Source organism: Lissotriton vulgaris, chromosome 11, assembly GCF_964263255.1.
Source record: "Lissotriton vulgaris chromosome 11, aLisVul1.2, whole genome shotgun sequence".
Lineage (NCBI taxonomy): Eukaryota > Metazoa > Chordata > Amphibia > Caudata > Salamandridae > Lissotriton > Lissotriton vulgaris.
The window spans coordinates 277,499-303,021 of NC_141699.1; the positions used below are offsets into that span (position 1 = coordinate 277,499).

The following is a 25,523-nucleotide window of genomic DNA, read 5'->3' on the forward strand; positions in this document are numbered from 1 at the left end:
GGGGCCACGAATTACTTCTTAAATCCACTTGGGAACGTAACTGTCAACGGCAAACGGCTATCTGCGCCACAATAGCAAACGAGACAATTATGTAAAAGAAAATTAGTTTTTGCAGCTTAGTGGATATTGGGAACGGAGTTTAGACGCTTTAACCTCTGTATCACCCCAGTATCCCTTTCAGGTCTCAGAAATATCATTATAAACTAAGATAGATTCTCATGTTGGCCCGAATGTCATTATAAAATCATTACATGGCGTCCACAGACGCTGACCATATGGCGACATATCGGTTGTGCTCTGTTCGTGCCCTACTGTTGTTGTAGGGTGTCTCTTCACAAAAACAGTCTTTTAGCCAATGAAAGGTCAGATATTTCTTCATAGGTGCTTAGGGTTCTACAGTAATTCGCAAGTGACAGTCATTGGTGTATTGCTAGTAAAACAAGATAAAACCAGTGGGAGGGAACGAGCATATGGGGGCGTGCGGCGGGGGAGTGTGGTGCGAGGCGTGGGGGAGGGGAAGCAGGCATATGGGGTGTGAGTATCTACAGAGCTCTAGACAAAAACAGGAAAGAAAATGGAAGTAAACCAGCGCGAAATAGAAACAATCTCTAGCGGCGGGGGAGTATGGTGCGAGGCGTGGGGGGAGGGAGTATGGTGCGAGGCGTGGGGGGAGGGGGAGCAGGCATATGGGGTGTGAGTATCTACAGAGCTCTAGACAACAACAGCAAAGAAAATGGAAGTAAACCAGCAGGAAATAGAAACACTCTAGAGAGGCAGATGCGGATATTTTTTAGCTTCTCCGTGGCTGCCACTGTCATGCTTTCTAACCAAGCTCATTTCCCTCAAGTGTCCGAAAAAGCAAGCAGCATTAAGCTCATTCACGACCGCCAGCCAGTCAGCTCGGATGCCTCTTCAGAAGGTAGCTTGGGAGTTCTGCGTGCGAATTTCAAGGGATTTCCCCTCCATAAGCAAAGAAAATGGAAGTAAACCAGCGCGAAATAGAATCAATCTCGAGCGGCGGGGGAGTATGGTGCGAGGCGTGGGGGGAGGGGGAGCAGGCATATGGGGTGTGAGTATCTACAGAGCTCTAGACAACAACAGCAAAGAAAATGGAAGTAAACCAGCGGGAAATAGAAACTCGAGAGGCAGATGCGGATATTTTTTTAGCTTCTCCATGGCTGTCACTGTCATGCTTTCTAACCAAGCTCATTTCCCTCAAGTGTCCGAAAAAGCAAGCAGCATTAAGCTCATTCACGACCGCCAGCCAGTCAGCTCGGATGCCTCTTCAGAAGGTAGCTTGGGAATTCTGCGTGCGAATTTCAAGGGATTTCCCCTTCATTATCCGATCTTCGTAGAAGCGGTGATACCCTTGATAAAATGGAATTTGCGTCTGTGTGAGACCGTGCGGAATACTGCTTCCTGCCACGCAAATGAATCACCCGTGCATCAAATCCTATTTTATGCATGTGTGGCAAACAAAAAATAAACAGCAAGGCTGTGTTTGCGGGGAGAGAGAGGGGAGGTGCTGGTGTGGGAGGGGGGAGGTGCTGGTGTGGGAGGAGTGCTGCTAGGGCAAGGCTGTGTTTGCGGGGAGAGAGAGGGGAGGTGCTGGTGTGGGAGGGGGGAGGTGCTGGTGTGGAAGGAGTGCTGCTACGGCAAGAAAACCGCGGGGCTGAAAGCCCTTGTTTGACTTATTTTGCCGACATGAATTCTCGCTCCGCTCAATGCGCTTGCGCGCATTGATAGGTCGCGAGACCTAAAAATGTATGTGTGGCTTACAATTTCCAGCCCCTATAATTAAATGTTGGAGTTTGCAAAGTCACCAATTTAGAAGGGCCTGTAAGTAAGTGGCTCTATATATATATTGGACCAAAGTAAGCAAAGAGTCCCCAGTCTCCAGAGGTATAACGGAGGTTAAAGTCAGATATGACCTTTCTAAAGTGGTAGCTTGGTCGAGCAATAAGGCAGTATCAGAGGACAGTGTAAAGCATTTGTTGTACACACTCAGTCAGCAAATGGTTTCACACACTCAAGAAGTGAACTCTAGGCCAATTGTTTTATATAAAAAAAAATAGTTTTATTTTAGAACCAACAGGTATCAAATTATACTTTTCACAAAATGAGTGACTTCAGGTAGTTACTTTGCAGAAAGGCAATAAACTTTGTAAGCACAATAGTTACAGGGGGTGCAATAAGCAACACAATTCTAAACCCAATTTAGCATGGAGCAATTTGGGTTTTTCTACATACATTCAGTTGATTACTTTATAGATAACTTTTGTAACTCCAGGACTGGATCCTAGATTCAGTCCCGGGACTTAAGCTGAATACAGTTTCGTAAAAGCGTTTTGGTTATTGTAGTGATTTTTAAAGAATAACTATTTTAAAAGTTCACACTTAGAAACTTTTCAGTGAAAATCCAGCAATGTAATCCTATGGGAGGAAATTCAAGTCACAGGTAAAGTACGTTCTCGTTACTTTTCTAATCCAGTACTGGGATCTCTACTTAAGACAGGTAGGTAATTCCATTTCAGTAATTGGTACGATTTTAAAGGAATATTTGTGGTTTGCAAAAATGGACACTTAAAAGAAATTTCACAGAAAAGCAGTCAATAGTTTCCTATGGAAGAAAATTCAGGTTCCTGGTAAGTACAATTATAATTACTTTTGCGGTTCATTACTGGGCTGAAAGGTACAGTACTGGCTTCTCCCCCGATCACAGGTGAGTAATTAGAAATTCGTTATTCGGCAGATTTTAGGTGAATATTAGTTTCAAAACTTCACACTTAGATTTTTTGAGTCAAACCAGTCAATGTTATCCTATACAAGGAAAGTGAGTTATCGGTTTTCAGGTGAGTACTCAACTGGTGAAGTTAAGGCTCTGGCATAGACCCAGGGGTCTCCCAGGGTCGGAAAGGTACAGTAGTTTCACCCTCAGTGGCACAGGGTAGCCGGGTGCAGAGAGAGTAGGCCCAATGCAATAGGGGTGCTTCGGTTGATGGCTGCAAGCAAGCAGACCACCCATCTGTGGGAGCTGAGCTTCTGGTCACTTACTCGGGGCAAGTGGGGAAGTAGAGTAGGGTAGTAGTTGCACTTCAGCGGCACTCGGGCGGGAGGGTGCTTTTGAGCCGTCGGGCGCTCAATGTTATCCAATGGGAACGTTACAAGGTGAACAAAGGCTGCAGACTCGGGGACAGAGATTCTTCAGGTGTGACCACCACTTCGAGAGGTAAGTTAGGATCTTAGGAGAAGAGGTAGGTACCCCAGAGCGAGGCACAGGGGGCCGCAGAGCACCATGTGCAGGGGTGTCTTTTGGTGTCGGGAAATCTTACGGTCGTGGTTGGAGGGGTCCCTGGTTCTGAGGCTGTAGGCGTCTTCTGGGTCATCAATGAGGGTCTTTGGGCACTGGACTTCTGGTCCTAGTCGCCGGCTGGACGTCCTCATGGTCTTGGATCATTCGGGCTTGGGCAGGGCTCGGCGGGTGCAGAGTGGGCTGGATTTGCGGTTCCTGGTTGGCACCAGGACTTAATTCTGTTAGAGCAGAGCCTCTGCTCATGGGAGTTCCAGTCTTTTAGAGGGTCAAGGCAGGCAGGTCCGGGTTTTCCAAGGTTGCTGTCCACAGGAGTCGCCGGGATTTAGCAGGTGCAGGTTCCAGGATCAACCGGCCGGTAGGGCTAGGGCCAAGTCAGTTGGTGTTGTCCTGTTAGCAGATGCACGGCGGGTCTTTTTCTTCTTTCTTGTTTTCTTATCGGGATCTCAGTAAGGAAGGTTCAGGGTACCCCTAAATACTAAGTTTAAGGGAGTTACAGGTAGGGCAAGGGCAGGGACCAATAGGCCCCTGTCCTGGGGTGGGTACACTCCCTAGTCTGCTCCTCTCCTGTGGGAGGGGGGAAGAAGCCTAGCTGCGATTGGGCAGGGCTCCCCATCTCCAAGATGGCCGGAGCACGGGGTTGTGCTTCACCTCGCCTCTCCCACCTGAGGGGTGGGGTTGGCACAGGCTGGCACACACCCCTTCCTGACGTAGGGTTTCCCGCCAGTCTTCCCGCCAGAGTGGGGGCCAGTTGCTGAGTACAGCAAGTGGTCTGGAGAAGCTCACAAAGGAGGCATGCCTTTGAAGCTTCCCCCTGCCCGTCCTGGGGGAGGAGACTCAGCACCTCGCCCAGGATGTGCATTGTTGCAGGTCCAGGAGAGCGGGAGGCTCTCCACGCAGCGGTCCAGCAACATGTCTGCTGTGTGGCAGCCTAGGCAGCCTCTCAGACCAGACGTGGATTGTAGATAAGGTTTTCAGGGGGCACCTCTAAGATGCCCTCCTGTGCATTTTACATTAAATCCCACACTGGCATCAGTGCAGGTTTAATGTGCTGAGAAGTTTGATATCAAACCTCAGTCTTCAGTGAAGCCATCATAGCGCTGTGGAGTTCGTAATGGCAACCTCCCAGCACCATATACTCTTAATGGCAGCACTGCACTTACAATGCCCAGGAATGGCCCTGGGCACTGTAGGGGCACAGGGCTCATGCATCTGTACCCACACCACTGGCATGGGGCACCCAGCTAGAGGGGTGACTGATGGATGCCAGGGCAGTGAGCTTGTGGGCATGGCACACAGGGTGTGTGCCATGTCGACTCTTTGTTTAGTTCTGCACCTAGACACTCAGTCTGCAAGGCAGTATGTGGGTGTCAGAGCACAGGGCCCCTAAGGGTGGCACAACAAGTGCTGCAGCCCTTGAGGGAATTCTCAGGTCACCATGCCCTGGGTACCATTTACTAGGGGCGGACAGGTGGCCAAAGATGACAATTAGGTTTTAGTTTCAACACAGTTTTAGGGAAGGAACACAGGCCCTGGGCACCTGGTTGGCAGGAGCCCAGGGCACACTCAGTCAAAGCACATCAGCAATTCAGCAAAAAGTTGGGAATACCAATGCAAGAAAGATGGCACTTTCTCACAGGGCCCAGTACCAGGATCACTAAAGAATCATTCATCTTCTCTACTGCCACCAAAGCAGCCTCTAGAGAGCGAGCATGTCAATCTGTAGGGAAGCGCTCATGTAGCGTAACATAGGTTCTACGAGATAATGTGTGCTCATATTTGGAATAGGTTTTGTTTCCTCCGCTAGGGAATAAAATCCACAAGCCTTACTCATCCAAGGATTAGATAGGACCTAGTATGAAAGGAAATTTCAGGAAAAATTTGAGGACTCATTGCTTCCACGTTTAACATTTGATAATTTTATTTTACCCTAATTTTCCATAGCATTTACCAATGGTACAACACAACCAAAAATGTATTTAAGGTGTGATGAACATAGCACAAAAAATACAAAAAGAAAACAATGTTAACTGGAGTTTGGGCACATAAAATTAAGGTTAACATTTTTCAAGAAATTAATTTAAAAAACTAAATATGCATGGTTATGCCAGGCAGCACAAATTAACATCCCCAATCCCAAAAAAAAACCCACATAAATGTATACAAACCCCAAGCTCGTCACGGTCTCTGGGACGATCGTCAGCGGTCTGTTTGATGAAGTCTGGAATAAGTATTTCCAGCGTTGCTCGTGCTTTAAAATAATTTGTACAGGAAATGAAGTTCATATTGGAGGGAAAAAACACAATCAGTTAACTTCCTCAACTTAAGAGGGAGTATTGCAGTAACACAATTAATACAAATTAATTTTACATAAATCGAAAGAAACTTAATGCATTATATATAGTCAAGAAACCTGTAATGACAATCAAAATGCTTGCCAAATGCTGGGAACTAGAAAAAAAGGGAGAAGCAAGGTCTTCAATGTGCAATTATTCATAGGTTCGGAAAAGCTTTGCTGTCAAATGATTGATTGAAATTTATGAAATGTAATTTAAACTGTTACCTTCACAGCAAATGATGTAAAACATCTTCGAAGACAGACTAAGGAAGTTAAATTAAGAATATATTCAACTTAATAGTGCTAGAAAACAAATATTGAATCAAGCAATGGGCACTCGCGCATTGAACTTATCCGTGTAGACAGTACAGGCTTAAAACGACACACTTACATACAAATTTATTACAGTTTTAAAAAGGCTGTTCTCAACTAAAACAACAAATCTAAACGAAAACAAAGTTAAATAGGAACTTCCCAGAATGAATCAATGACGTTTTGCCACAGCGGCAGTTCTTTGCAAAGTTGTGAAAAAATACACAGGCAGCCTAAGGTGAGTCAGGGTTGAGAAAATTGCTCAGAAGAAATCATGTGGGTAAGAAGCAGCTACGCTTGACACTAATAGTTAATAGCAGCATCCATATGTACCTCTGAACAACAAACAGCATTTGGGAAAGATCTGGCAGGTGAGGTCAATGGGGGAAGAATAACTTGACAGACAAGTAACTTTCTCTGCAAAGAGGAGTTGTAGCAGAGTGGGATATCAAGGACAGCTGCTACTAAAATGCATAGCCAGAGTGGGATGGCAGCAAGGCAATACTTATGTTGGTGCATTTGACTGTGTGCCATATATATGGATGAATGGAGATTTAGCAAATGTGAAATGCAGAAAAGTTTAAGCCACATTTTTCAATACTATGTTCAACCAAGATGTTGCACTGACCGAGTGAAGTGATCGTAAACTGTTCAAACAGGTTTTAATTCAACTTCACTTTAATATTTTATACTTAAATTACTCTGACCAATAAAATAGTTCATTGGCAATACATGCATCAGATTCTTTTGTCTTTTAATAAAATATCGGGATCTCTGTAACTACTGTATAAAATCAATCAGTTAAGGAAGAAGATGGCAGTCACTGATCATGCATGTTAAATCAATCCTCTATTAGAGACAGATGAGGCGGCAAAAGGCTGGGAATACTAGTCCGCAATGTTTTAGGAAGCCGGCTCTTTATACAATATATCTCATTTTGATTTATACTATAGAATATGTTCTTCAATAAAAATTCTTTCCAGTTCAATTTTTAGAAGCTGCAATGTTATCCAATGGGAGGGAAAGTCAATGCGGCATTCAGGACTAGTACAGCGACTATGGAACCAATCTTCAGGAGTTAAGGTGAGGGGTGGGAAAGGTCCAAGGCAGCACCAGCAGAACACCACCAGAGGCACTAGGTGCAGAAGTGCCAAACAGCGCCAGGTGCCCAATGTTACTCTATGGGGATCGGTCTTCGCATTAAGGGGCTGCAGGCTCGTACTGGGAGACCAGTCGGCGGAACAGACAGGGGAGCTTAGGCCTCACAATGCTCGGGACACCTTTGGTCCTCTTCTCCATGGTCCAGGGGCAACAGGTTCAGAGGTAGGCGTTGGGTCTTCTAACCAGTCGCGGGTGAGGGGGACTGCGTGCAGAGGCAGCAACAGAGAATTTACTGGGGGGGGGGGGGGGGAGAACTCACGGTGAACTGTCTTTGGAGGGCCACGGTGAGAACAGTGGCAAACTTAAACTCTGGCTTCGCGCGACAGGTGCAGTGGTGTCTTCAGGCGTCTGGTTTCTACAGTCACAAAGTCCTTCGAGGGGTCTTTGGAGGCCTGCAGGTCAGCTACTTCTTGGGAAGTCTAGCTTCCTGTGTGAAGTTCTGGCAGATTGCCAGGGCTTTGGGGACTCTGTGCCAAAGTGTGACTTGTCCTGCAGCTGCGATTGGTGAGGTCAGCAGGTCGGCCAGCAGGGTTGGCGTCAAGTCTGTTGCTGGATCTCCTGTTTTTGTAGGATGCCACTCTCCTCATCCTTCGTCTTTCAGGTCAGCAGGATTGGATTTTCTGATGCCAGGAACTCACCTAAATACAACATTTATGGGTGTTAGGAGAGTGCAGAGTATTAGCCAATAGGCTACGTACCCCGGGGGTCACTATGCCCCATGTATGACCACTTCCTGTGGGAAGTGGGCATTAATCCTGTCCCAGAGTTCTTAAGTGTGCCAACACAAAGCTGGCAACTTCCGAAAAGTCATACCTGTGAGAAAGTGCCCTCTTTCTGCATGGTTGCCCCCACCTTTTGCTGAACTGCTGATGTGCTTTGACTGAGTGTGCCCTGGGCCCCTGCTGATCAGGTACTCAAGTCATATGTTCTTTCCCTAAAACTGCTTTGAAGCCTAAACCCAATTGGCATCTCTGGCCACAGGTCAGCCCCTGGTAAATGGTACCACAGGTACCCAGGGCACTGTGACCAGAGAAGGCCTCTAAGGGCTGCAGCACTTATTGTGTCACTCTTAGAGGTCCTGTACCTTCACACACACACACTGACTTGCAGGCTGCTGGTTTTGGAGCAGAACAAAGTGAAGAGTCGACATGGTACACACCCCTGTGTGCCATCCCTACAACCCACTGCCCTGGAATAGATCAGTCACTCCTCTAGCTGGGTGCACTATACCAGTGGTGAAGGTACAGGTGCATGAGATCTGTACCCCTACAGTGTCAAAGTCCATTCTTAGACATTGTAGGCTAACTAAACAGAGGGTCAATTCCTTCACGGTGTGGGGGGGATGCGGTTGCCACTGTTGCCATTCTACATAGCTGTAGTGTTTTTATCCTGTGTTTTTATCATGGTAGCAAAAGCAAAACGTATGTTTTTTCTGCCATTTTGACTCGCAGTGCTGCTGATTCCTTTTGACTTCAGCTCCCTCCTGGGTGCGTCTCCGGTCCGCCGTGGCTTTTCGTGCAGTTTGTGCGGAGAGACATAATCCCTCCCCTAAAAGTCATACTCACTTCTGGTTCAGGGAGTTAGCAAGCTAGTGGTTTTCCTTCACTACTTAACCGCTCATGATTCACCGGACCCAAAGCCGACGCGCCGCCAGAAATGCAGCCCGACTCACATATACAAGCCATGATTTAAAAATATTAAATCAATCTCTACCAAATATAGATGAAAGCTGCACTCATATCCTGGGTAAAGGCTTAGACACAATTGGGCATATAAAAGGCAAGAATTGTGGTTTTAAAGTAAACCACATCCTTCCCACAGAAAATATGCATCTGAGTATTGGGCCGCTTAGGAGCAACAATCCCAAGAATAAACAAATACCCGAGGCGCACTTTTAAATATCAGATCAGTGCACAAACATAAACTAGACATCTCCGAGCTAAATCGATGCTCAGGGCCTAGATCTGTTCTTTGTTACTGAAAACTGGGATGATCAGGCTTCAGGGCCAGACTTTTGCTCGGCTGTACCTCCAGGCTATTCTGTCTTCAGACATGACAGGAAGAACAAAAAGGGTGGCGGTCTTGCTGTCATATATCAAGACACTTACACAGGGGCATTTGTGTCTATTCCCTCGACAAACTGTGAGCTATTGTCATTTAGTTTTAAAATTGCCAATTGTATCTCTTTTAAAGGAATACTAATCTATCGTCCCCCAGGGGAAAAGAAAAATGTGTTCCTTGCCTCTTTTTATACACTGTTGGAAACCTGTGCACTAGAAAATAACTTTACTATACTTGGGGATTTTAATTATCATCTTGAAGTAGATACAGATGTTAATACCATTACGCTGATCGATACTATGACACTTGCTGGACTAAATCAAAGGGTCAAAGCCCCACTCATCAGGCCGGCCATAAGCTGGATGGGATTTGCTCCAACCATAAAGCACTTGGGGTTAAGCAAGTTCAACCACAGTGCTGGACTGATCATAGTGCCATCATATTTGAGCTTTAGAACCCAGTCAAGGTCCAGCCCAGCCAACCTAATAAATCAACAGGATTATATCGAAACTGGAAACAGGTTGACAGCAATCAGGTTAACCATCAGCTTATCCAAACATCTACCAAGGGTCCACAAGAACCTGAATTAGCCTCTGTTCATTTCAATGAATGGCTCACAATGCATTAACTCCCCTTAAAAAGTCTACAGGTTATAGCAATACTCCATCCACTCCCTGGTTCACCGACACTCTTAGACAAAAAAACAGGAGTGTCGAAGACAAGAGCGTTGCTGGAGAAGCAATTATAGTGAACAAGAATTGAGGGAAATACAAACTACTAATAGCAGGCTATAAAAAATTGTTACTATCGGAAAAAGCTACTTACTTCTCAAAAAAAATTAAGAAGGCTGAAAACTCCTCCAAAGAACTTTTTTCCGAGTGGTGACCAAACTGTCTATGTCCCCAGTTAGAGAAAGGAGTAACCACTCGCAGGCTTTTTGCAACCATCTAGCCCAGCATTTTCAAAATAAAGCGGAGCACATTTTTACCACCTTTGATAATGGGGTACACCCAAATCTAGATAAGGACAATACATCAAAGGTATTATGTCCTAACGACCCCATTTTTGCAGAATTTAGAGAAGTAACAGTAGCTGAGATAACGATCCTCATCTTTAAAATAAGATCTAGTTCCCCTTACGATCCGCTGCCACCATTGATATTTAAAAAAGGCCCGGCGGTACTTGGGTTGAGGTTAACTTCCATTTTTAACGCTATGTTTACAAAAGGTACTTTTCCTTCGATATGGAAGAGTGTCAATTCTGCTCCTTTAAAAAAAAAAAAAGCTAATCTTGATGCTCAGGATCCAGGGAATTACAGACCCATCTTGCGTCTCCCAGTGCTAGCTAAACTGGTATAAAGGTTATGAATATCCAACTGACCACGTATCTAGTAGAGCATGACTTATTGGATGAGGAGCAGTTTGGGTTCGGGTTCAGAGCATAGCACCGAAACAGCACTGATTAAGGCCACCGACTAGATTAGAACAGTGCTGCCGCCCTGGTGTTGCTTGACTTGTCGGCAGCCTTCGATACCGTTGATCATAAAACCCTGCTAAAAACCTTGTAGGCGCTGGGCATCTCCGGAAAGGCCTTGACATTGTATTCTACCCGCAAGAAAGGAGGAAAGCAATCGGTGGCCCTGGGGAAACTGACCTCTTCATCTTTCACACTTCCCTGCGGAGTGCCGCCGGGCTCTTCCTGAAGCCCGACTTTTCAACATTTATGTTCTGGAACTGGCATCCCTTATTAGATCTTTTGGGATGGCACTGACGTCATACGTAGATGATGTCCAAATTGTGGTTACCATCACTAAAAACCCTTCACCACCAGTAAACAGGTTTAGAGACTGCATGACAGCAGCTAGCTCTTGGATGAGCTCCCACGGTCTTAAATTAAACTCCGGGAAAACAGAGGACATTTTATTTGGTAAATTCTCTCCCTCTTGGTCATAAATCTGGTGGCCAGATGATCTAGAGTCAGCACCTCCCCCGGTTCCCAAGGTGAAAAACCTGGGTGTGGTCATAGATCAAAGACTTGACTTTGAAGCTCAAGTCAAAGCTGTGTCATCTTCCAGCTTTTTTATCCTTAAGGCCATTAAAAAAAATTCTTCCACCGATTCCCTCAGAAAGCAGGATTACGGTGGTACATCTCTAATCCTTTCAAGATTAGATTACTGTAATGGGCTTTATCTTGGCATACCTACTAAACAACTTCAAAGGCTCCAAGGGGACTGCAAAACTCCATCACATTTTCAGACATAGGTCACCCTGAAAACCACTTCAGCTACAAGGCTTCTCAGCTTTACATACAGCACCTCAAATATAGAATATTCTAAGGCATACAGTTTGTTTTCTCTAGCGACGTGTCTGGACTAAAGGCATTTTGCAATTCTATGTACATGCCAGCATCAGACAGAACTAGTATGTAAATTGCTAGTTTCCGAGTAGTGTTCCGTACACCCACAGCTCCATAAGTAGAGACTTAGCTGAACGGGGTGGGGAAGGAGAAATCTCTGGCATAAACATGCAGATACTAGCCAAACATAACCGCCCACTCACAGACCTCCATATGGTGCAATGGGATGGAATATGCTACTTACCAGTATGCATCTGTTCTTGGCATGTAGGGCTGCTGACATTCATATCTGTGCATAGATCGCCGCCTAGTGTTGGTTCCGATGATTGCACATTGTTGTCCTGGAAGAGTCTTCGAAGTATCATGAGATAGGTGGCTCCTACCCTGGACTACAGTGCGCATGGGCATCCTCTCCATCTTCATATTGTTTTTCGCCATTGTGGCAGAGATGGTGTAATACAGTAAGTGATGACCATGCCTGAGAATGATTCTGAGTGCTACAGCTGCGACAGGCACCGGGGAGGAGGGAGGGCGATATGAATGTCAGCAGCCCTACATGCCAAGAACAGATGCATACTGGTAAGTAGCATATTCCGTTCGAGGCATGTGGGCTGCTGAATTCATATCTGTGCATAGAATAAATAGCAGTTACCTCCTTAGCGGTGGTTGCCCGTGCCAGCTGCAGCAGTCTGAAAAAGGGTTTGAGAACAGCCTGTCCTACAGCAGCTTGCTGTTTGGAGTGTACATCTACGCAGTAGTGTTTGGTAAATGTATGTATGGTGGTCCATGTGGCTGCTCTACATATATCCTCTAGGGGAATGTTACCTAGGAAAGCCATGGATGCCCCTAACTTGCGTGTGGAATGCGCTCTTGGGCGAACTGTTAATGTGCGTTTAGCTTTTTGATAACAGATCTGTATGCACTTAATCCATCTGGCTATACCGGATTTGGAAATGGGGTTGCCTTTGTGTTGTGGAGAGAAGGCAACAAACAGTTGTTTAGTCTTTATAAAATCCTTTGTCCTTTCGATGTAATACAGGAGAGCTCTTTTAACATCTGAGGTGTGCAGTGCTCGGTCAGCCACAGAATCTGGATTTGGGAAGAAAACTGGCAGTTCTATGGTTTGATTAATGTGGAACTGCGACACCACCTTAGGCATGAATTTAGGGTTGGTACGTAGCACCACCCTATTAGCATGAATCTGTATGAAAGGCTCTTGAATAGTTAGGGCTTGAAGCTCACTAACTCTTCTTAGCGATGTGATGGCTTCCAGAAAAGCCACTTTCCATGTAAGAAACTATCTCACAAGAGTGAAGAGGTTCAAAGGGTGGTCCCATCAGTCTGGTGAGAACTATGTTTAGATTCCAGACAGGTGAAGGAGGGTGTCTGGGAGGGATCACTCTTGAGTCCTTCCATAAAAGCTTTAATGGCAGGCACCCTGAAAAGGGAAAGATGCTGCCTGTTTTGAAGATATGCTGCCATGGCGGCCTAATGTATCCTGATGGAACTATATGCCAGATTGCATCTGTATAGATGCAACAAATAACATATGATGTTTTGCGTGGATGCATCTAGCGGATTAATGTCATTATTGGAACAGTAAATGACAAATCGCTTCCATTTGGCCGCATAGCATGCCCTAGTTGTATGTCGTCTTGCCTCCTTGATGATGTTCATACAGTCAGGGGGGCAAGTTGAGGTAGCCAAACTCTAGGACCTCAGGAGCCATATTGCAAGGCTCAACTGTTGTGGATCTGGGTGCTGAATGTCTCCATGGCTCTGAGTGAGGAGACTGGGCGTGAGGCGCAATCGTTGGTGAGGCACCACTGAAAGTTCCAGGAACGTGGTGTACCAGGCCTACCTTGCCCACGTTGGAGCAACCAGGATGAGCGTCATGGAGTGCTGCCGCAGTTTGCGTGCCACTAGCGGTATGAGCGGTGCTGGAGGAAAAGCGTACGCAAATCTGCCCGACCAGTTCATCCATATCGCATTGCCCTGAGACTGCGGGTGTGGTAACCTGGCGGCGAAGGTTTGGCTTTTTGCGTTTTCCTTTGTGGCGAATAGGTCTATCTCTGGATGACCCCACTGCTGGAAATATGGTTGGAGCACCGAGGGGTGTATCTCCCACTCGTGCATCTGATGGCTGTGCCTGCTGAGCAGGTCCGCCATCTGGTTGTCCTTGCTTGGGAGATGTTCCGCCATGAGTAACATGTTTCTTTGAATAGCCCACTTCCACATGCTCTGGGCTAGATGAGACAATTTTGGAGAGTGTGTCCCTCCCTGCCTCTGGATGTAATACATGGCAGTCATGTTGTCCGTCCGGATCAGCACGACTTTGTTGCACAAGTGCAATTTGAACGCCTTCATTGCCATGAAGATTGCCATCAGCTCCAGCAGGTTGATGTGCATCTTTTGCTGCTGCGTCGTCCATAGTCCCTGCACGGTATAATGGAGGACATGCGCTCCCCAGCCCTGGAGAGATGCGTCCGTTGTCAGCACTATTTGTGGGACAGGCTCTTGGAACGGTCGTCCCCTGCAAAGGTTTTGTGTGTTCCACCAATGCAGAGAGTTGTATGCACGACCGGTCACCAACACTAGGTCTCTCAGATGTCCATGAGCCTGGTTCCACGGTCGTGCCAAGCATCCTTGAAGCGGACGCATGTGTAGCCTGGCGTGCGGGACTATGAAGATGCAGGAGGCCATCATACCTATCAGCTGCATGAATACCTGCGCTGGGAGTGAGTGTTGGGGCCTGAATTTCTGAATGAGCAATTGCATGCTGTTGACTCTGGCAGAGTTTGGCTGCACTGTTGCTGTCAGAGTGTTTATTGTCGCACCCAGGTACTGTTGTACATGTGCGGGCTGAAGGTGTGATTTTGGGTAATTCAGTGAAAATCCTAGACTGTGTAGGAGGTGAATTGTGCGGGACATGTGGCTGGCACATTGCTGGGCTGACTTTGCTTGGATAAGCCAGTCGTCCAGGTAAGGATAGACATGGATTTGTTGTCTTCGAAGGTGTGCAGCCACTGTCGCTAAGCACTTGGTGAACACCCTTGGGGTAGTAGTGACCCTGAAAGCCAGGACCTTGAATTGGTAATGCTGGTTGTTGACGGTGAACCTGAGATATTTCCTGTGACCTGGGTGAATGGGAATGTGGAAATACGCATCCTTTAGGTCTAGGGTTGCTAGAAGTCCCCCTGACTGAGCAATGGTAGAACTTGCTGTAAAGTCAGCATGTGAAAATGTTCTGACAAGATGTACTGGTTCAGGGGTCTGAGGTCTAGAATGGGCCGGAGAGACCCGTCCTTTGGGATTAAGAAGTACAGTGAGTACACCCCTGTACCCTGCTGTTCTAAAGGCACGAGTTCTATGGCCCCTTTTTGCAGCATGCAGAGTACTTCTTGCTGCAATAAGTGCATGTGCTCTGCGGACATAGGACGGTGCCTTGGGGGTATGTTGGGAGGAGTGGAGGTTAGTTCCAGACAATAGCCGTATTGGATAAGTGGTCTCACCCACCTGTCTGTGGTAATGCCTTCCCAGACTGACAGGAACTGCTGGAGTCTTCCCCCGACCGGTGTTATATGGTCTGGGTGCAGTGACAAGGCGTCACTGTTTATTGGTGGCGGAGGATCTGGCATTATTATTTCCACGTCCTCTGCCTTTGGTGCTGTTCCCACGATATCCACCCCTGTTATTCTTGTTATAGGTGGTCTGCGTGCTCCCTTTGTTGTATTGGGCTTGCTGCGATGCTTGACCTCTAGAGGCTCCCCTGTTACCGGAGCGACGAAAGGAACCGCTCCTGAACTGTTGTGACTGCAGAGCCCCCATGGATTTTGCTGTCTCAGTGTCTTTTTTAATCTTTTCAAGGGTTGTGTCTACATCAGGACCAAAAAGAACTTAACTGGCTGATTGAGCAAAGTTGTTTGGATTTCTGGTTTAAAACCAGAGATGCCTAGCCAGGCATGCCGTCTCAGCATTACACTAGTGTTGATGGACCTAGCTGCAGTGTCTGCTGCATCAAGAGCATACTTGATGGATGCATTTGAACTCAACTTTCCTTCCTGTATCAGCATTTCTGCTCCCTCCTTATAAACATCAGGCAGGTGTTGTAGTAGCTGCTCTAACATGCCGTAATGAGCCCTATCATATCTGGCTAATAGGGCCTGTGTATTTGAGATCCTCCAAATATTCGCCGCTTGAGCCGCTACACGTTTGCCAGAAGCTTCCAAGATTTTGGATTCTTTGTCCGGAGGAGGAGCATCACCACTTGTTTGAGAGTTTGCTCTCTTGCGAGCATTAGCCACCACTAGGGAGTCCAATGGGAGCTGGCCTTTAATGTACGTAGGGTCCACAGGCGCAGGCCGGTATTTCCTTTCAATCCTTGGGTTTACAACTCTTGCCCTTGTGGTTTCCTTGAAAATGTCAGTAGCGTGTTTAAGGACACCCTTTAGCATAGGCAATGTCTTTACTGATCTTTGAGGTTGAGAAAGTATCAAACAGAAAGTCTTCCTCCACTGGGTCAGCGTGCATTTCCACATCATGGTTATTGGCTGCCCTTTCAATCAATGCATTAAACGCCACCGTGTCTTCAGTAGGCGAGGTCTTGACAGTATAGGACTGAGTATCAGGCGTGGTGTGTGGCTCATCAGGGTCAACAGGGTCACTCCAGGGTTGAGGTTCCTCCTGATCTGTGTCAGCAGGATAAGTAAATTCATCCTCATTGTATCCCTCCCCCACATCCTCATTGGTGCGTGTGGGAGAATAGGCATAGTTTTGTGCATATGACTTCACAGGTTCAAAGAGAACCGGTGAGGTGGCAGAATCCCTTTTCCTTTTGAGAGGGATTTTGTATGATTCCAAAGGATGTTCTGAAGCGATTTTCCGTTTGTGAATGGTGAGTCTGCCAGAATCAGAGTCGATGAACAGCTTAGACTGATTGTCATATGATGGTGCCTGGAACACCACCTCCTCCTGAATGGACGGAGACCTGGAAAGTACAGACACCTTCTTGGACGTCTCGGTGCTCTTCTGTGGCTCGAACGCTTTGGGTCGAGCGGTCGGGGGCAGTCCGTATTTAATTGGTGGAGGAAGCACTGGAGACAAACCGACCTTTTTTGAGGGTGTCGTTGTCTTCGATCCGACTGACTTCGTCGGATCACCAGCTTGCTTGCGGCCTTGCGTCGACTCGAGGTCCTGGTGCGCAGCAGGCACGGTCTTTTGCTTTGACGAGATATGCTCTTTCGAATCTGGTTTGCTCTTCGACTCGAAGGCCTTGCTTAACATTGGCTTGGAGGCTGTAAGCTTCGGATCGACAGCCTTTTTAGCCTTGAATCCCTTGCCAGTGTTGCCATGTTTGGACCTCCACGGCGTCAAAGCGACGTGCTTGACCGTAGAGACAGGCTTCAGCGCCCCGCTCTTCGGGCCAACGCCCCCTTGTGACCCCGAAGGGTCGATTACACTTTTAGACTTGATCGGAGCCGACTAATCCGAGGCCGTCGATCCGAGGACTGACTTCAGCAGTTTCAGTTTCAATTTTGCATCTGTCGGTTTCGGTTTTGGTGGATCGACCGATGGCTCCTTAGAAGTATTCTTAGCCTGGCCTTGACACGGGGCTATAGAATGTGGGTTAAGATCTTGGCTAAGGCCTTCCGGCGATGCCTCGACCTGAGCCGTAGAGAGTACAGTGTCAGTATTGGGCCCCGCGATTGCGGGTGGGCCTTGCTCATTGCTTGAGTCGTCATTGACTGCTCCGATGGCCTCTGCGTCGTCTCCTACCTCGACGACGTCTTCTTCATGGACGTAGTCTTCTTCTTCGTCCACATCGAAGTTAGAGTCTTGCTCCGACGCAGGGCCCGACTGCTGGTCAGGATCCTCTTCATCAACGCCTTCATCGTCCTCAAAGATGTTCTCTGGGTCAGGCGCCGTTTCCTGCGTAGACTGTCGTGCGGCGTGTCGAAGCGTCTTCTTTGACCGGAACCTGGAACAGGCCATACAGCTGGCCTCGTCGTGGTCCAGAGATAAACATTTATTGCACACTGGGTGCACATCAATGTGAGGATATTTGGACTTGCAGACGGGGCATCTCTTGAACGGGCTCCGTTCCATCGTCGATAGTTGTTGGGGCCTTTGGTGTCGAAAAGGCAAACGGCCTCCGACGTCCTGTTCGAAGAACTGGATCAAGTACAGGCACCGAACGAGAGACAATACCGACACCCCGAAGGCCTTTTGGCCTTGCGAAAAGTGTTTTATATCGATTCCGAACTCGAGTCAAGAAAGTACATCCGAACCCAATGGCGGAAAAAAAAAAACTGAAGATGGAGAGGGTGCCCATGCGCACTGTAGTCCAGGGGAGGAGCCACATATCTCGTGATACTTCGAAGACTCTTCCAGGACAACAATGTGCAATCATCCGGACCCAACAATAGGTGGCGATCTATGCACAGATATGAATTCAGCAGCCCACATGCCTCGAACAGAAGAGTTACCAGTTGCTGAGTTGTGATAAGAGCCCGCAGACAAATGTCAAGCCGGTTCGACAATGACATCTTGCATCAAAGATGACAGGGGTTGAACTTCAAGACCTTTGGCAAAACCATTTGCCCTAGTTGCTGTTGAAAGTGGAGGAATTTGGTCAGTGTAACAGTCTTCTGGGACGGTGCACAAATACAAATACTGAGACAGACATGCTAGTGTGCCCCTATTATAAACTGGCGTCATGTCAAATTCACAGACTTAGTTGGAACCGCACAGTGCAAATTGGTAGCACTGGGTAGCTACTGCTGAGGAATGAATATGCTACTTACCAGTATGCATCTGTTCTTGGCATGTAGGGCTGCTAACATTCATATCTTAGCATTAGATCGCCACCTAGTGTTGGGTCCGGATGATCGCACATTGTTGTCCTGGAAGAGTCTTCGAAGTATCCTGAGATGGGTGGCTCCTCCCCTGGACTACAGTGCGCATGGGCATCGGCTCCATCCCCAGATTGTTTTTCGCCATTGTGGCAGAGGATGGAGTGAAAAGTGTAAAGGATGTCCATGCTAATGATTGAATACAATAGTATATCTGCAGCTGCGACGGGCACCGGGGAGGAGGGTGGGCGATATGAATGTTAGCAGCCCTACATGCCAAGAACAGATGCATACTGGTAAGTAGCATATTCAGTTCGAGGCATGTGGGCTGCTAAATTCATATCTTAGCATAGAATACATAGCAGTCCCTCCATCAGCGGCGGTTGCCCGTGCCAGCTGCAGAAACCTGAAAAAGTGTCTTGAGAACAGCCTGTCCTACAGCCGCTTGCTGTTTGGAATGTACATCAACACAGTAGTGTTTTGTAAAGGTATGTGGTGTAATCCACGTGGCTGCTCTGCAAATGTCCTCTAAAGGAATGTTTCCTAGGAAAGCCATGGATGCCCCCAATTTGCGTGTGGAGTGCGCCCTTGGGGGTATTGTTAAAGTGCGCTTTGCTTTTTGATAACAGATTTGAATGCACTTAACAATCCATCTGGCTATTCCTGCTTTGGAAATCGGGTTGCCTTTGTGTTGTGGTGAGAAGGCAACAAAAAGTTGTTTTGTTTTCCTAAAGTGTTGTGTCCTGTCTATGTAGTACATCAACGCCCTCCGTACGTCTAACGTATGGAGCATTCTTTCCGCCACTGTTTGTGGGTTCTGGAAGAATGCCGGCAAGTCGATAGTTTGGTTGAGATGAAAATGTGACACCACCTTTGGAAGGAATTTGGGGTTAGTACGTAGCACTACCCTATTTGGATGAATGGCTCTTGGATTGTGAGCGCTTGTAGCTCACTAACACGCCTCAGTGACGTAATAGCAATTAGGAAAGCTACTTTCCACGTCAGGAATTGCAGTTCACACGAGTGCAGTGGCTCAAATGGCGGTCCCATCAGTCTGGTGAGGACCACATTGAGGTTCCACACCGGAGCTGGCGGTGTTCTTGGGGGAATGACTCGTTTCAGACCTTCAAGAAACGCTTTAATGGCAGGCACCCTGAAGACTGAGAGGTGCTGCCTATTTTGAAGGTAAGCTGCGATGGCGGATAGATGTATCCGAATAGAAGTGAACGCTAGCTTGCACTTATAAAGGTGTAACAGATAGCAAATGATGTTAGGGATAGATGCATCTAGCGGGTTTATGTCATTGTCTGCACAGTAAATGACAAAACGTTTCCATTTTGCGGCATAGCATGCCCTGGTTGACGGCTTCCTTGCCTCCTTGATGATGTTCATGCATTCAGGAGGTAGGTTGAGGTATCCAAACTCTAAGACTTCAGGAGCCAGATCGCTAGGTTGAGCTGTTGCGGATCTGGATGCTGAATTTCTCCATGGTTCTGCGTCAGAAGTCTGGGCGTGAGGCGCAGTCTTTGATGCGGCACCACTGAGAGTTCGAGGAACGTGGTGTACCAGGCTTGGCGCGCCCACGTTGGAGCAACTAGGATGAGTGTCATCGAGTGTTGCCTTAGTTTTCTCGCCACCAGTGGTATCAGAGGTGTCGGGGGAAAAGCGTAAGCAAATTTGCCTGACCAGTTCATCCATATCGCATTGCCCTGCGATTGGGGGTGTGGGAACCTGGCGGCGAAGCTTTGGCATTTTGCGTTCTCCCTTGTGGCGAACAGGTCTATGTCTGGACGACCCCACCTTTGGAAGTACGGCAGGAGTACCGATGGATGTATCTCCCACTCGTGCATTTGATGACTGTATCTGCTGAGCAGATCCGCCATCTGATTGTCCTTCCCTGGGAGGTGTTCTGCCATGAGGAAGATGTTCCTCTGAATGGCCCACTTCCACATGCTCTGAGCCAGGTGAGACAGCTGTGGTGAGTGGGTGCCTCCCTGCTTCTGGATGTAGTACATCGCGGTCATGTTGTCCGTCCGGACTAACACCACCTTGTTGCACAGATGTACAATGAAGGACTTGAGTGCCATGAAGATCGCCATCAGTTCTAGATAGTTGATGTGCATCTTCTGCTGCTGCGTCGTCCATAGTCCCTGCACCGTGTAAGTGAGCAGATGAGCTCCCCATCCCTGGAGAGATGCGTCCGTTGTCAGGATAACCTGTGGCACTGGCTCCTGGAACAGTCGGCCCTTGCAAAGGTTGTGTGGAGTCCACCAATGCAGAGAGTTGTATGCCCGACTGGTAACCAACACTAGGTCTGTTAATTGTCCCTGAGCCTGTGTCCACTGATTTGCTAAGCACTCCTGGAGCGGGCGCATATGCAACCGTGCGTGAGGGACTATGAAGATGCAGGAGGCCATCATGCCTATCAACTGCATGAACACTCTTGCTGGAAGTGAGTGTCCCGGTCTGAACTTCTGGATTAAAGACTGTATGCCGTCTATCCTGACCTGGTTTGGTTGCGCCTTGGCCGTCAGGGTATTGATTGTCGCACCCAGAAACTGCCGGACATGTGCCGGCTGAAGGTGTGACTTTGGGTAATTCAACGAGAAACCCAGGTCGTGAAGGAGGTGAATGGTAGTCGACATGTCCGCGGCGCACTGCCGTTCCGACCTGGCTTGAACGAGCCAGTCGTCGAGGTAGGGGTAGACATGGATGTTCTGCCTCCTGAGGTGCGCTGCTACTGTCGCCAGACACTTGGTAAACACCCTTGGGGCAGTTGTGACTCCGAAGGGTAGGACTTTGAACTGATAATGCGTGCCCTGGATAGTGAACCTGAGGTACTTTCTGTGGGACGGATGTAGCGGAATGTGGAAATAAGCATCCTTGAGATCTAAGGTTGCTAAGAAGTCTCCTTTGTTTAACATAGGAAGGATCTGTTGCAGTGTAAGCATGTGGAAATGCTCTGACAGTATGTACAGATTGAGGGGACGGAGATCCAGAATTGGTCTGAGAGATCCGTCCTTCTTTGGAATGAGGAAGTACAGGGAATAAACCCCTGTTCCTTCCTCCCCCACTGGCACGAGCTCTATTGCCCCTTTTTGCAGCATCACCAACACTTCCTGCTGCAATAAGTGCAAGTGCTCTGCGGACATAGGTCTTTGCCTTGGTGGAATGTTGGGTGGAGTGGACTTTAACTCTAGACAATAACCGTACTGGATAAGCTGTCGCACCCACCTGTCTGTGGTGATGTTGATCCAGACGGGCAGGAACTGCTGTATTCTCCCCCCGACAGGTGTTAAATGGTCGGGGGGCAGTGACAGAGAGTCACTGGTTGCTTGGGGCAGAGGAGCGTGAATTGTTGCCTCCTTTGCCACGTCCTTTGTTGCTGTTTCCCCTGTAGCCCCTTTTGTTTTGTTTGGGGTACGAGGACTGTGCTCCACCTCTAGGGAACTGTGATTGTTGACCCAACTGTCCTCTGGTGACTCCACGGGCACCTGAGCGACGAAAATTATTGCCACGAAACTGCTGTGATTGTAGGGCCCCCATAGATTTAGCAGTTTCAGTGTCCTTTTTAATTTTTTCCAGGGTGGTGTCAACATCTGGACCAAACAGTCTATCCGGATTGACTGGTTGATTAAGTATGGTTGTTTGAATGTCAGGTTTGAACCCCGATATGCGGAGCCAAGCCTGTCTTCTGAGCATGACACTGGTGTTAATGGCCCTAGCGGCTGTGTCCGCGGCATCAAGTGCACACTTTATGGCCGCGTTGGAGATCAATTGTCCTTCTTGTATAATCATTTTGGTGCCCTCTTGAAACTGCGGAGGCAGGTGTTCCACAATCTGCTCTAGTTTGTCGTAATGTGATCTATCATAACGTGCCAGTAGTGCCTGTGTATTTGCAATACGCCAGAAATTGGCAGCCTGTGCCGCCACTCTCTTGCCTCCTGCCTCTAGCACTTTGGACTCCTTATCCGGGGGAGGAGCTTCACCCGTTGTTTGGGAGTTGGCCCTCTTGCGTGCGTTTGCTACCACCAGGGAGTCAAGCGGCAACTGTCCTCGAATGTATGCAGGGTCTGCAGGCGCTGGTCTGTACTTCTTTTCAATACGTGGGTTGACCACCCTCGCCCTGGTAGGCTCTTTAAAGATGTCCGCAGCATGCTTGAGGACCCCTTTGAGCATAGGCAGGGTCTTTACGGTTCTTTCCGAAACTGAAAAGGTGTCGAATAGAAAGTCTTCCTCAACTGGGTCAGCATGCATGTCCACATCATGATTAGCAGCTGCCCTCTCAATGAGTGCATGAAAACCTGCAGAATCCTCTGTAGGGGATGCACGTGTACTGAAAGTCTGTGGGTCTTGTCCCACATCTTGGGTGCCTTGGTCCCCCATGACATAATAAGAATCTGGCTGTGCATCAGGTTCATTTACTGGGAACGTGTATTGTTCATCTTCACCATAGCCCTCACTGTCCGAGTGGCCTGGAGACGGTGTTGGGCTCCTTCCCAGAGGAGGCTGGATAGGTTCCATGAGGCCTGAGGCGTCCTGTGGAAACTTCTTCTTCTTTAGGGGGATGACATAGGATTCCACCGGCTGCGAAGTTATCTTCCTTTTGTAAAGGGTTAACTTCCCCGTGTCCGCGTCTATGAAACACTCCGAATCCTCTTCTGGGTCGAGCACTTGACCCGAAGATGCCCCTGCCGTAGAAGATTCCGACTTCTTTGGCGTCGATTTTGATGAGAAGGCCTTCGGCGCCACTTTTGGCGGTAGAAGGAAGAGGAGTTTACTTGCGGGCTTGACCGGGACGTCTGCCGCCTTCTGCGTCGATGGCGTTGGCGTCGACGAAGAGAAAGCCTTCTCCTTAATTCTTTGCAGTGAAGCAGCCACGAGAGATGCGTCGGTGACCGATGTCTTTGGCACCGACGAGGTGGCCTTGCTTTCGGATGCGACGCTCCGTTGGTCTTTTGGAGGGATGGACGGCGCCGACCCCGAGTCCTTGGAGCGATGCGCAGATGCCCCCGTTGGAGCCGGGGCTGTGTCTGTTGCCTTGGCTGGCTTTGCTTGCGCCGGCGCGCTTGTCTTGTGCGTACCGCCCTTCTTAGAGGATCTCTCCTCCGGCGCCGATTTCGACCCTGCGGAATCGCTGTGTTTCTTCGGCTTCTGCGGACCGGAGGTCGACGGAGTCGATGAGGCCGCCGGTTTATTTGTTTTTGCCGTTGCGACCGCCATCTTAGGGACGATTGAGTCCTTTACTTTCGGTTTCGGTTTCGGTTCGGCCATTTTAGGTGCAGTCGAGACCGTTGCTTTCAGTTTCGGTTTCGAAACCCTCGGCGCAGCAAGTATGTCCGTGGCCGGGCCAGCAGGCGGGGCCGTGGCTTGCGCTGCAGGGTCTTGGGTAAGGCCGACAGGCGATCCCGCGACCCTCTCCAGATGTCCGCCAACTTCGGGGCATAGCTCGTCCCCTGAGCTATCTTCCGCGGCCCCATAAACCATATCGTCGTCCCCTACCTCGTCGACGTATTCAAGGCCTTGACCCACGACTCCGTCGTCGTCATATTCCGGATCAGCCTCGACCTCCGTCTCAGGCGGGGAGATTTGAAGATGATGGCTCTGGTCCTCCTCTTCTTGGTCGTCGAATATGTTCTCTGGATCCGGGGCCGCCTGTTTGGCCACAAGGCGCACCGCGCGCCGAATCGTGAGAGTTTTCTTCGACCTGAAACTCGCACAGGCCCTGCAACTTCCTTCGTCATGGTCTGGCCAAAGGCATTTATTACAGACCGGGTGCACGTCTATATGTGGGTACTTGGACCCACAGAGCGGACAGAGTTTAAACGGGCTCCGCTCCATGTTGGGAACTTAGTGTCGAGTCGCGATGAGAAGGCCTCGATGTCCGAAGAGTAGTAAAAACTCCGCTGATTCCGGCTCCGAGAGACGGAAGAACTCGAGACCGTACGCAAACAATACCGACGTAAAGAACCCAAAGCCTTTTGGCCGTTAAATTAGATGTTTATTCGGTTCCGACGGAGAGACGTCGAGACCGCATCCGAACCCAATGGCGGAAAAAAACAATCTGGGGATGGAGCCGATGCCCATGCGCACTGTAGTCCAGGGGAGGAGCCACCCATCTCAGGATACTTCGAAGACTCTTCCAGGACAACAATGTGCGATCATCCGGACCCAACACTAGGTGGCGATCTAATGCTAAGATATGAATTTAGCAGCCCACATGCCTCGAACAAAGGTTTTCCTAAACAGTTGGAGGTGATAGGATCATTCTGAAGGCAATTAACCTCAGAGAGACGCATCCATCAGAATGGACACCCCGATCTCTGAAAGGACCACTGTTTACTGGCACCAGCTGCCAAGTGAAGACAGCTCAAGATGGGATAGGTGAGGTTTCCAATGTACTGTTGTAATCTTTTGTAAACTACTTTACTACTGCAAGGTTTATTTTAGTAATGTAGGTTTTCACTTCATAGTCACAACTTGTGTAGATACCCAGATACTTTCCTTTCCTGGACAGCAAAATATATTTGAAAGCAAAGTGAAGGTGCAAATACGCAGAGAAAAAATACTAAACCTGAAGTTCCTTGTAGGACACTGGTACTGGTATAAAAGTATGTATGACATTACCAATAGGATATACAGGTTTGTGAATCAGACTGGAACCAAATTAGAAGTCTCAAATGCTTGCCACTACAATGCAATCCCAGAAATACTACACCCAGGACAGAGAATCGTAACGCACCTTAAATTAACATCTACACTTTGTTTGCAATGTGAATTGTAAACATAAATGTGTTACCAGCTTTATTCTTGGCAAGTTTTTTGCTGCTTGCAGTTCCAGTTCCGTATGTCACACCATCGATAATCACTGACACTCCAAAGGGCTCACTTGGCGTTTCTTATAAACAAAAGAGATTTTGAAAAGGTTGGTCAAAATAAGACAGTTATGCTTCAAAATTATGTCGACAGATCCAGCTTTGAGGTAACCATCAGGATACCACAACACCTACTGGGAACCTGAATTGGTGCTTCTTACCGAAAACAAAAGTATTTAACTCAGTCAAATAACTCGTTACTCACAATGGGATACTTTTGGTACTTTTAAATACATATGCAGACAAGATCCAAGTAGGAA

General features: G+C 48.0%; 1 protein-coding gene across 1 annotated transcript in view; it reads right to left on the reverse strand.

Moving 5' to 3' along the window:
• The window catches only part of DGCR8 (DGCR8 microprocessor complex subunit), a 236,955-nt gene that overhangs the window by 51,616 nt on the left and 159,816 nt on the right, over window positions 1-25,523 (reverse strand). Inside the window, exons 9-10 of the mRNA XM_086942619.1 lie at window positions 25,188-25,286; window positions 5,479-5,561 (exon numbers count right to left, since the gene is read on the reverse strand). Coding sequence (XP_086798745.1) covers window positions 5,479-5,561; window positions 25,188-25,286 — 182 coding nt within the window. The remainder of the gene's footprint in view (window positions 1-5,478; window positions 5,562-25,187; window positions 25,287-25,523) is intronic.